General features: G+C 34.2%; 1 protein-coding gene across 1 annotated transcript; it reads left to right on the top strand.

Annotated features, from left to right (window-relative positions):
- The first annotated feature begins 5,753 nt into the window (after positions 1–5,753).
- Positions 5,754–10,959, top strand: LOC112703474 (11-oxo-beta-amyrin 30-oxidase). Its single transcript, XM_025754937.3, has 5 exons — positions 5,754–6,156; positions 6,573–6,790; positions 7,766–8,007; positions 8,314–8,701; positions 10,230–10,959. The coding sequence occupies exons 1-5, from the start codon at positions 5,862–5,864 to the stop codon at positions 10,653–10,655; spliced, it is 1,569 nt and encodes a 522-aa protein (XP_025610722.1). The 5' UTR covers positions 5,754–5,861; the 3' UTR covers positions 10,656–10,959.
- Positions 10,960–12,904: the final 1,945 nt, after the last annotated feature.

Here is a 12,904-nt window from a genome sequence, read left to right as displayed (position 1 = left end):
TTCCTCCTGATCCCCTGCGTATTCTGCAACGAAGTCGGCGAGGCATTGGGCTTTGATCGCTGTCCGAGTTTCATATCTTAAGTCGAACTCGGAGAGCTCTATTGCCCATTGAACCATTCTCCCTGCAACATCCGTCTTTTGGAGGATTTGCTTCATGGGTTGGTTCGTACGGACTCTTATTGTGTGGGCCTGAAAGTAAGGTCGTAGCCTTCGTGAGGCTATTACTAAAGAGTAGGCGAATTTCTCTAGTTTGTGGTACCTTAGCTCAGGGCCTTGTAGAACTTTACTGATGAAATAAACTGGATGTTGTCCGACCTCGTCTTCTCTTATCAGGGCTGATGAAACAGCTTTGTCCGCTACGGATAAGTACAGGACGAGGTCTTTTCCAGATACTGGTCAGGTCAGAATAGGAGGTTGGCTTAAAAGCTTTTTGAACTCCTGGAACGCCTCCTCGCATTCAGGAGTCCATTCAAACTGACATCCCTTTCTCAATAAGAAGAACAGTGGAAGGGATTTTAATGCCGATCCTGCCAAAAATCTGGAGAGGGCTGCAAGTCGGCCATTCAGCTGTTGGACTTCCCTCAAACAAGTCGGGCTTTTCATCTCTAGGATGGCTCTACACTTATCGGGATTGGCTTTGATCCCTCTTTGTGTTAGCATAAATCCTAGAAATTTTCCTGCCTCCACCGCGAAGGCGCACTTTGCGGGATTTAGTCTCATCCCGTGCAGCCTTATGGTGTCAAAGACTTGTGAGAGGTCGAACAAGAGGTCGACTTCTCTCTTGGTCTTTACCAGCATGTCGTCGACATATACTTCCATTAGATTCCCGAGGTGAGAAGAAAACACTTTATTCATCAACCTTTGATATGTGGCTCCTGCATTCTTCAATCCGAATGGCATGACCACATAGCAAAAATTAGCTCTGGGTGTGATGAATGATGTCTTCTCCTAGTCTGGCTCATACATTGGGATTTGATTATATCCCGAGTAGGCGTCCATGAATGATAAGTATTGATACCCCGAGCTGGAGTCCACTAGGGTATCAATACTTGGCAGCGGATAAGGGTCCTTGGGACATGCTTTATTTAAGTCGGTATAGTCGACACACATTCTCCATTTGCCATTTTGTTTTTTGACTAGCACTACATTGGCTAGACATGTTGGGTATTTGACTTCTCTGATGAAGCCAGCTTTCAGGAGTGCCTGTACTTGTTCTTCTACTACTAGGGCTCGTTCCGGGCCGAGCTTGCGTCTTCTTTGTTGTACAGATCGGGACCCCGGGTAAACCGAGAGCTTGTGGGACATGAGCTCGGGGTCTATCCCAGGCATGTCGGAGGCCTTCCAGGCGAAGAGATCGGAGTTATCTCTTAGGAGTTTAGTCAACCCTTGTTTTAGGGTTTCCCCTAGGTTGGCTCCTATGTGAGCATTTTTTCCTTCCTCTTTGCCGATCTGTATCTCCTCCGTTTTTCCTCCCGGTTGTGGTCGCAGCTCTTCTCTGGCCCTTGCACCTCCGATCTCTATTGTGTGAACTTCTCTGCCCTTTCCTCTCAGATTTAGGCTTTCATTGTAGCATTTTCTTGCCAATTTTTGATCTCCCCTTACCGTTGCTATCCCCGCTGAAGTCGGGAATTTCATGCAAAGGTGGGGTGTAGATACCACTGCTCCGAGTCGATTTAGAGTAGCTCTACCGATTAAAGCGTTATATGCTGACCCTACATCGATGACTATGAAGTCTATACTCAGAGTCTTTGATTTTTCCCCCTTTCCAAAAGTGGTGTGGAGGGGCAAAAATCCCAGTGGTTTTATTGGCGTGTCCCCTAATCCGTATAGGGTGTCGGGGTAGGCTCTTAATTCTTTCTCATCCAACCCTAGTTTGTCAAAAGCGGGCTTAAAAAGGATGTCCACCGAGCTTCCTTGGTCCACTAGGGTTCTGTGGAGATGGGCATTTGCCAGGATCATAGTTATTACTACTGGATCATCGTGTCCAGGGATTATTCCTTGCCCATCTTCTTTTGTGAATGAAATGGTAGGGAAGTCGGATGACTCTTCTCCGACCTGGTAGACTCTTTTGAGATGTCTTTTGCGAGAGGATTTGGTGAGTCCTCCTCCCGCGAACCCTCCTGAGATCATATGGATATGTCTCTCCGGAGTCTGCGGCGGTGGGTCTCTTCTATCCATATCATCTCGCTTTCTCTTCCCATGACCGTCCGACCTTTCTATGAGATATCTATCAAGCCGACCTTCTCTAGCCAGCTTTTCTATCACATTTTTAAGGTCGTAACAGTCATTTGTGGAGTGACCATATATTTTATGGTACTCACAGTAATCGTTGCGGCTCCCCCCTTTTTTATTTTTAATGGGTCTAGGGGGTGGCAGTCTTTCAGTGTTACAAATCTCTCTGTATACATCCACTATAGAAACTTTCAGAGGAGTATAAGAGTGGTATTTTCTTGGTCTCTCGAGGCCGAGTTCTTCCTTTTTCTTGGTTTCCCTTTCCCTCTCTTTTGTTGAGGGAGGGAGCCCAGGGCGCCAACTCAGGTCTCTCAACTTAGCGTTTTTCTCCATATTGATGTACTTTTCAGCTCTTTCCTGTACATCACTTAGAGAAACAGAGTGTCTTTTAGATATGGATTGTGAGAAGGGGTCTTCTCTGAGTCCATTGACTAACCCCATTATGACTGCCTCTGTGGGCAGGTCTTGAATCTCTAAACATGCTTTATTGAACCTTTCCATATAGGCTCGTAAGGATTCTCCGACCTCCTGTTTTATTCCCAGGAGGCTCGGTGCATGTTTCACTTTGTCCTTCTGGATTGAGAACCTCATCAAAAACTTCCTTGAGAGATCTTCAAAACTAGTAACCGACCTTGGGGGGAGGCTGTCGAACCACTTCATCGCTACTTTCGATAGGGTGGTCGGGAAAGCTTTGCATCGCGTAGCATCGAAAGCATCAGCTAGGTACATCCGACTTTTAAAATTGCTCAAGTGATGCTTTGGATCCGTGGTTCCGTCATAGAGGTCCATATCGGGGCTTTTGAAGTTCTTCGGAACTTTTGCCCTCATTATGTCCTCGCTGAAAGGATCCTCCCCTCCTAAGGGTGGCTCTTCTCGTTCGTCACGAGAGTTGTGACCTTTGAGGGAGGATTCTAACTTTAAGAGTTTTTTCTCTAACTCTTTTCGTCGTTCCATCTCCTCTTTTAGGTTCTTTTCGGTTTCCTTTTGTCGCTCCCGTTCTTGTTCTAATTGTTCTAGGAAACTGTGGACTAATCCCATGAGTTCAGTTACATGGGATGGCCCCTCTTTCTCTGATTCGCGCCCTTCTGAAGAGTTTACCTTCGGGTTTTTTACTCCGGAGGTACCTTCCCTGTGTTAATCATTAATTCCCTGGTGGAGGGTCAAGTCTGCATCATTATTGCCTGTGTCTAGATTCTCTTGTTCAGAATCTGACTCCACATGACCCTCTTCGGGGGATCTGTCCGCCATCACTGGTTGATCTCTCGGGTCCCCGGCAACGGCGCCAATGTTACGGTGGGTAACCGGAGATTGATGGGCTGGATGGCGTTTGTTGGCCCAAATGTGTGAAGGAGGAGGATTCCGAATGGGTATGCAACTCGGGAGACTCCGTCCGACTTGTTTGTACGAAGAGATGGGGGTGGTACCTGCAAAAGCACTCCGATGCCTAAGTTAGCAAGGGTGTGAGCAGGTCTAGAGAGTATTGGACTTAGAGATACCTGAGGGGTGTCAGTGTATTTATAGTGGTGAACCAATAACCATCGTTGGAGTAGTGCCATATTTTTAGGGTGTTAACCGTCCCATTATCTTAGGGAGGTTAAGATATGGCTCGTGGAAGTGGTTAGAGAGATTCTAGGGGCAGTTACTCATTTGAATGAGTGTTTATCCGCCAGCTAATCTCGTGCCCGACTTCTTTAGAGCAGGTCGTGGTGAGTACCGACTTCATAGGATGAAGATTGGTACTGGTGAGGCCCAAACCTTTGGATTAAGTCTTTTGCTTGATCCTGGGCCTTTGTTATTGGGCCAGAGTATGAACAGAATCGACGATTGATGAAATTATAACTATTTTTAATAATGTCAATGTAGTAAAATTAAATTTATCTGAGAAGAAAAACTAACTATCAGATAAACAAACAATAAGCTAAGATTTGAATACTTGTTAATTGAAAAAATTTTACTCTTCTCTTTTATGAGATATTAAAATGATACTCTCTCTCCCTCTATTTTATAAATGTATATTTTTCTAGCTCCCTTCTAACCTTTCAAAATCTTTTTTTTAATCCATTTTAAATATTTTGTGTTAACTAATGTTAACTTTATCCATTCTTTAAGAAAAAAATAAATCATTTTTTAAAAAAATATGCATTAGCAAAAATTTTATTTTTTATCATTAAATTTTGCTTACTAAAATACTCTTTAATAAATTATTCTTTTATTGGTTAAATTGTATTTTTAAAAAAAATTTAATAATTATATTATTTTTTTCTAAAATACCCTTCAATAATTTTTAAATTATTAAATTATAATTTTACCAAAATTTTCGTTAACAATTTTTTTATATTTTACTATTAATTTTTCGATATTTATATATATTATTTTAACATTAAATAAAAATTTTTAGTAAGATTATTTTTCAATATCAATATATATTAATTGTTATACATATTAACAGTGATAAAATTTTTTAATTTAATGTTAAAATAATATATATTGATATCAAAAAATTAATAGTAAAATATAAAATAATTGTTAACAAAAATTTTGGTAAAATCACAATTTAATAATTAAAAAATTATTGAAAGGTAGGTATCTTTGAAAAAATAATTTAATTATTAATTTTTTTAAAAATATTTTAGTAAAAATACAATTTAATCAATAAAAAAATAATTTATTAAAGAATATTTTGATAAATAAAATTTAATGATAAAAAATAAAATTTTTGCTAATGGATATTTTTTTTAAAAATAATTTAATTTTTTTTTAAAATTGATAAAGTTAATATTAGTTAACACAAAAAATTTAAAATAGATTAAAGAGGATGTTTTTTAAAAGTTAGAAGGGAGAAAAATGTATATTTATAAAATAGAGGAAAAAAATATCATTTTAGCATCTCGTAAAGAAGAAGAGTAAAATTTTCTTTTGTTAATTTATTTTTTCGTTCGATTGTTTCGATCATATAGAAATGAATAAGAATTAGTGTTTTAACTTTTAAGTTTAAGGAATAATACTCGTACATTAAAAATTGTATATACACACGTGAATCGTTTTTTTTTAAGGTTCAAATGCTGATAATATTAAAAATTCTTTTATGTATTTATATAAAAAATTTAAAAGTTATCCACCTAAATTTCTAATCTCAACAAAAATCTTCTTTAAGTTTACGTATATTTCTATAATTATACTGGTATATATCATTGATCACTAAAATTAATTATTAGTATAAAATACATATTAAAATATAAAATATATATTAAAATTAAATTAAATATATAATAAAAATATAATAACTAATTTTAATATATATTTAATATTTTTTATTTTTATTATTTTATTATTTTAAAAAAACTAAAAAATATTAATATTATTATTTTTCATTATCATTTAATTATTAATTAAATTCTTTAATCTAATAATTCAATGACATACTTTAACTTATATTTTTAAATATTAATAATTAATTAATAACTAAAAATAATAAATTTTAATAATATTCTAAATTATTTTGTGTGCTGTAGAATTTCATTGTAGCCTTATTTAAAAGCCACCCAAGTGGCATAGGCAAGTATCATCCAAGTGAACTACATTAATTCACTCTCTGGCTCCCTCTTCCACAACCCCAAAGAAACAGGAACATGATAAGAATATCTTCCCCAACTGCAATATGTTTCATCATAGTGGTTCCATTGGTTCTTCTATGGGCATGGAAGCTTCTCAATTGGCTATGGCTGAGGCCAAAGAGATTGGAGAAGCTTCTAAGAGCTCAGGGACTTCAAGGCAACAAATACAGGGTTCTTGTCGGGGATTCAATGGAGATGTTCAACCTGATCAAGGAAGGTGCCAGATCTCAACAACACAGCACTCTTTCCAATGATAAAGATGTAGCACCACATGTCTTCTCTTTTATCCATCACACTGTTCAAAAATTTGGTAATCTTATTTATCTTTTATGTTGAAGATTTAATGTTATTTTCCTTTATGTATAGAGTTTTAGATTCAAACTTCATTATTCTCAATATAACAAGGAAAAAAAATGCTATTTTTCTTTTTTGAAAGCAGCTACTTTAGCTATTTATTTGATCCATATATCGAACTAACTTTTTATTTAAATAAAAGAAATATATGATTTTTCATTCAAACAAAAATGGAAAAAATTACCTATTTATGTTTCGTGATTGATATTGGTGTATGATGGAGCACAAATATGTAAACCCCCCTCCCCTCTCTTTTTCTAAATTGGGTAAATTTGGTAAATCATATATTCAATTTATTTAAAAAAAAAAACCTATTAGGCAGTTGTATGAGTTATATAACACAGATCATCAAACATGTCCATGTATGTGTAGGTAAGAATTCTTTTGTCTGGGAAGGTACAACACCAAAGGTCATAATCACAAATCCTGATCAAATCAAAGAAGTCTTTAACAAGATCAATGATTTTGAGAAACCCATGTTGAACCCTCTTGTCAAGTTATTGGGCAACGGACTCGCAAACTATGACGGTGAGAAATGGCAAAAACATCGAAAGATTATCAACCCCGCTTTCCATTTTGAAAAATTAAAGGTAATATATATTTTTTTAAAAAGGATGATTTATACTCTATTTGATTACTAGATATAGAAGAATTCATTAATATTTCGAGTCTTAAAACTATTTACTTTATTTAATATTAAGAATATGTTTTAGAAGTAGAAGGTTTGTTAAGTGATGAAATTAATATTTAAATTTGTCTAAGTTACACTCTTACTTCAATCTAGTTCTCAAAGTTTTGGTTGAATCAATTTAGTCTTTTAATTTGGCATTTGTGACTTATATTAGTGTGTGATATTATTTTTATCACAGAATCATTAGTAGCATTTTGAAATGGACTATAAGTTATCATATTAAACTCTCAAACGGGTATTTGATTGGCAATTGAAATTTACTTTAATGTTTTTTTTCGGATTCTTTAAAATCTTAATATTAATTTTAATTAAAAATTTTAAAGGCTTTTTAGAAAATAAATTGAAGTAAAAACTTTTAATTATTACATTAGATAGTTATTATGAAGTTTACTGTAGTAGTCTAACCTATATCCCAATACGCCATTATTAGTGATTTTGTGGCAGAAACCAAGGACTAACATGAGTTATGGATATTAAATTGGGGGATCAAATTGAGAATATTGAAATGAGGAGTGTTAGAGCCAGTAACTTTTGTGTTTTGTAACCATTAATTGACTATTAATAATGTTTTTAATGGTGTGAGATTATTTAATTTTCTTTTGATGGTTAAATACTAGCCAAATTTTAAAAAAATTGCTCACTCCCCGAGACTTTCCCTAATTAAAAATCAAATTGAGGCTCAACTTTAAGAATGAAGTTGAGTATTAACTCGTTAAGTGATACTCAGCATTACTATTTTAATTTTTTTTTCATTTATACTTACACTTCACGTTTGTTGTAATGATTACAAAGTAATTATGCTAAAATTATCATGTATTACTTCATAGTCCATATATATTTGATTATTCTTCTTTTCACCCAATCATGTCTATAGGTAATGTCATCAACCATATTCGAATCCTGTGATGAAATGGTTAGAAAATGGGATGCGATGCTATCTTCCGAAGAAAAATGTGAAATCGACGTATGGCCATTTCTTCAAAATTTGACTTGCGATGTTATTTCCAAGACAGCATTTGGAAGCAGCTATGAAGAAGGAAAACGAATATTCGATCTTTTAAGAGAACAAACTGGACTTATTATGAAATTACGAAATGTCTATATTCCGGGATGGTGGTAAGACTATTAATATAATAATAGTTATAAAAATTATCCATCTTTTTTCTTTCTTTGGTGAATATATATGTAAGAGCCAAACTTACATATACGCCTTGAAAATTAATAGTGATTTCACACATTATTACTAGGGGTACCCCATCAATGTATACAAATTGATTTGGGAGGATAAACTAAAGTATGATATAGTACACAAATTAGAATTTAAGTGAGGAATATGTGTAATAATAATGCGGATTCTGAATTGATATCCACATGTAATTAGGTAATTGACTGACAAGAATATAATATGTATTTAATTCTTAGGTTGATACCAACAGCTACGCACAAGAGGATGAAAGAAATTGAAAAAGATAAAAAAGCTTCGCTCGAGTTTATCATCAACAAAAGAGAGAAAGCAATGAAGGTAGGGGAAGTCATGAACAAAGACTTATTAGGCATACTTTTGGAATCAAATCATAGAGAAATACAAGAACATGGAAACAACAAAGTTGCGGGAATGACAAGCCAAGAAGTAATGGATGAGTGCAATGCATTCTACCTTGCTGGCCAAGAAACCACCTCAGTTCTTCTAGTTTGGACAATGGTACTATTGGGTAGGTATCCTGATTGGCAAGCACGTGCTAGAGAGGAAGTTTTGCAAGTTTTTGGCGATCAAACTCCGGATAGTGAAGGGTTAAATCGCCTTAAAATTGTAAGTATGACTTGATTTAAACCTAAAACCTTCAAGTCGATCGGTTCCCTATTTTTTTTCTTACTCAGCATTGCAAGCCCTTTAATAGTTTAATTAGGGGACGTCTATGGTGACCATAATAAAGTAGTGACTAAGGTGGCCAAGGATGAATATCCAATTAAAAGGTTATGCGTGGCAGATTTGAAAAGAAAAGACCAGAGTAGTTAACATGGTCAATAATAGTGAAATTCTTAATAAATTATATATTTTATTTATAAAAAAATCAATCAATAATCTAAATATAGTAAAAAATAATTAATTATTAAATTATGAATATAAAAATTTAAATATATAAAATATTTAATTGTATAGTCTATTGAGTTTTTTTAGTTTTATTAAATTTGTAATTAGATTTTTATATTATTTTTTTAATTAAATTTTTATACTATTTTTAATTTTGTAATTAGGTCATTTTCGCGTTAAAATATTAAAATTAATGAAATAATTTTTTTTTTGGAAAAAATGTGGTCAAAGATATACTATGGGTATCTTAGTTTGTGAAAAAATATTCTGTTAACTCTAATATTTTTTACATTGGCAATGACCTAATTGCAAAACTAAAAGCAATGTAAAAACTTAATTGAAAAAAAATATAAAGATTTAATTATAAATTTGATAAAATTATAAAAATTAATAGAGTAATTAAACTTATGTAAAAATGATGAGTGAAAAGAATGATAATGGTCACATTTTTGTGCAAGTATTTGGATTATTTTTGTGGTATACATCTATTTAAAAAATAATTAATCAAAAAATTAAATTAAAAAAATAAAATATACTCAATTATAAATTTTAATTATAAAAAACTAATTAAGAAATATAGCTAATATATAATAGAAACCAAATTATCAATATAAATATTTGAATAGAAAAAAATAAACTTAAAACTTTATAATATGACAAATTTTGATTTCAAGTTTTCAGCTCCTTTTTATATTATCCATTTAAAGAAAGAATCAATAATTATTAATAGATATATAATAAAAAAATAAAAAAATCAAAATATAATGCAATTAAATGAGATTTTACTCAATTGGTTGATTTGGAATTCAATTACAAAAATTTAAAAATAACAAAAAATAATATTTTTTATAAACTTTAAATTAGTGTCGTAGTTTCTTATTTTTTATTTTTTTTTACTTGGTTTCTCATTTTTATTAACTACACTGTTTTTTGTTTATTCCTTTTTCTTTCTTTTTTGTTTATTTCTTTTTTTTCCCGGTGTTTTTATAATTTTTTTTCTTATAATTTAGCTTTTCCCATTTTTTGTCTACATCGTCGAAGGTCCACAAAATTTTTTTTTTGGAAATTTGTGAAAATTATGACTTGCTTGCTTTAATGTAATTCACAAAAGTATATTTTTAAAATGATTCTCATTATAATCAACCATTTCACATGTCAATTTCTTATTTATGAGTCAATCTTTTAGCCACAACTACCTTGGTCACGAGAGAACTCCGCTTTAATTAATACACTTTTTCTTTCACAGATGACAATGATTTTATACGAGGTTCTAAGGTTATACCCTCCAATTGTTTACTTCAATCGTGCTGTCTACAAAGATGTGAAACTTGGCGACCTTTCCCTTCCAGCAGGAACACAAGTTTCCTTGCCAATACTCTTGATTCATCATGATCGCGATATTTGGGGCGATGATGCAACAGAGTTCAAACCAGAAAGATTCTCTGAAGGAGTTGCAAAGGCAACAAAAGGCCAAGTTTCATTCTTTCCATTTGGATGGGGACCTAGAGTATGCATTGGGCAAAATTTTGCTTTATTGGAAGCAAAGATGGCTTTGTCATTGCTCTTACAACGTTTCTCATTTGAGCTCTCCCCATCTTATGCACATGCTCCAACTACTGTACTCAGTCTCAATCCAAAGCATGGGGCTCATGTTATCTTACATAAATTGTAGCTTTATCGTTTTTATTCTTTTCCACAAGTATCTAGACTCTCGTATTAAGAATCGACTAATCAGGCATGAGAAGTAATTTTCCTACCATGACCAATCTGATGTGTTGGTCGTACTGTTACATAAATTCATCAATTAGGTGGCGTACCGCATATTAATTTGCATGATGGCGTACCAGTTTGTCTTTGTATTAAAATATCATATGCATATTTTTCACATAAAATATTTTAGGTACAGCGTATCGCCTACTTGTTATCTATTGAAATGTATTGCGTTCTATGTATTTGTTGTAGTACATTTAGGAGAAGTCGTATGTTATTTGTTTTTTCTTTGCATGTTTTTCCTTTTATGTGTGTCTAATGTTTGAAGTCCTTATTAAACAGGCCTATAAGAGATTAAGAGAGTTTTAGGGAATCTCACTAATTAAGATAAATCTGAAGTCAAATAGCCACTCGGCTTTTAACTAGTTCTATAATGACGAAGGAATAAGAATATAATAATGAATTATTACCTAAATTATTTTGAAAAAATATAGAGTACTAATAAACTATCTGTCAACTTATTGTCAACAATAATTAATATCAAAGACACTTTTACTAGAAAGAAACATGTATAAGGAGACATATTTAAGAGACACACTCACAAAAAAGATATTTTTATTAGACACATTGGTACACGGAATTGTGATCACACTTTTCACAACTCCGGTACAACTAACCAGCAAGTGTACTGGGTCGTCCAAGTAATAAAATCTTACGCGAGTAAGGGTCGATCCCACGGAGATTGCCGGTTTGAAGCAAGCTATGGTCATCCTGTAAATCTTAGTCAGGCGGATTCAATTGGTTATGAGTTTTGATAATTGAAAGATAAATAAAACGTAAATTAAAATAAAGATACTTATGTAATTTATTGGTAGAAATTTCAGATAAGCGTTTGGAGATGCTTTGTTACTTCTGAACCTCTGCTTTCCTATTGTCTTCATCCAATCATGCGTGCTCCCTTCCATGGCAAGCTGTATTTTGGTGGATCACCGTTGTCAATGGCTACCATCTGTCCTCTCAGTGAAAATGGTCCAGGTACAATTTCTGTACAGCTAATCAATTGTCGGATCTCTCGTCTCGGATGAAAAATACCAGGCACAGCTACCGCACGGTTAATCATCTGTCGGTTCTTACTTGTGTCGGAATAGGATCTCTCTATCCTTTTGCACATTATCACTGCGTCCAACATCCGTGAGTTTGAAGCTCGTCATAGTCATCCCGTCCTAGATCCTACTCGAAATACCACACACAAGGTTTAGACTTTCCGGATATCGAGAATTCTGCTAATTGGTTCTAGCCTCTACAACAAAGATTCTAATCTCACGGATTCGAATGCTCTGTTGTAAGGAGAGGCAAGTCAAATATGTGGATCAGAGACCCAAGAGACTATACTCCGGCTGTCGTCCAATGACTACGTTGAACATCATGTAAACCACTTGTGGTTGTCAAGCACGCGGATATTGGCTAAGCGAGTAACGAAGATAGTGGGTGATTATCACGGGTCACCCCTTCATTCTGACTTAACTGAATTAAGTATGAGAGTATATCTTGGAGAAGAAGTAAGCGTGAATTGAAAGAGAAACAATAGTACTTGCATTAATTCACGAAGAACAGCAGAGCTTCGCACCTTAATCTATGAGGTGTAAAAACTCCACCATTGAAAAATAAATAAGAGAAAAAGGTCTAGGCATGGCCGAATGCCCAGCCTCCCAAATGTGGAAAATGGCATCCGATCCCTAATACAATAGTAAAAAGTGCTATTATACTAAACTAGTTATTAAGGATTACAGAAAATAAGTAACTAGGTGCAAATAGTGTAGAAATCTACTTCTGGGGCCCACTTGGTGTGTGCTTGGGCCGAGCATTGAGCTTTACACGTACATAGGCCTTTTCTAGAGTTAAACGCTAGCTTGGATGCCAGTTTGGGCGTTTAACTCCAGTTCTGGTGCCAGTTCCGGTGTTTTACACCAGAAAAGGGTCTCTGGTTGGCGTTTGAACGCCAGTTTGGGCCATCAAATCTAGGGCAAAGTATGAACTATTATACATTTCTAGAAAGCCCAAGATGTTAGATTTCCAGTCCAATTAAGAATGTGCCAATTGGACTTCTATAGCTCCAGAAAAACGCATTTGAGTGCAGGGAGCTCAGAATCCAACAGCATCTGTAGTCCTTTCTCAGCCTCTGAGTCAGATTTTTGCTCAGGTCCCTCAACT

This window comes from Arachis hypogaea, chromosome 7 (assembly GCF_003086295.3).
Source record: "Arachis hypogaea cultivar Tifrunner chromosome 7, arahy.Tifrunner.gnm2.J5K5, whole genome shotgun sequence".
NCBI lineage: Eukaryota > Viridiplantae > Streptophyta > Magnoliopsida > Fabales > Fabaceae > Arachis > Arachis hypogaea.
This window is presented reverse-complemented; position numbering and strand designations above follow the sequence as displayed.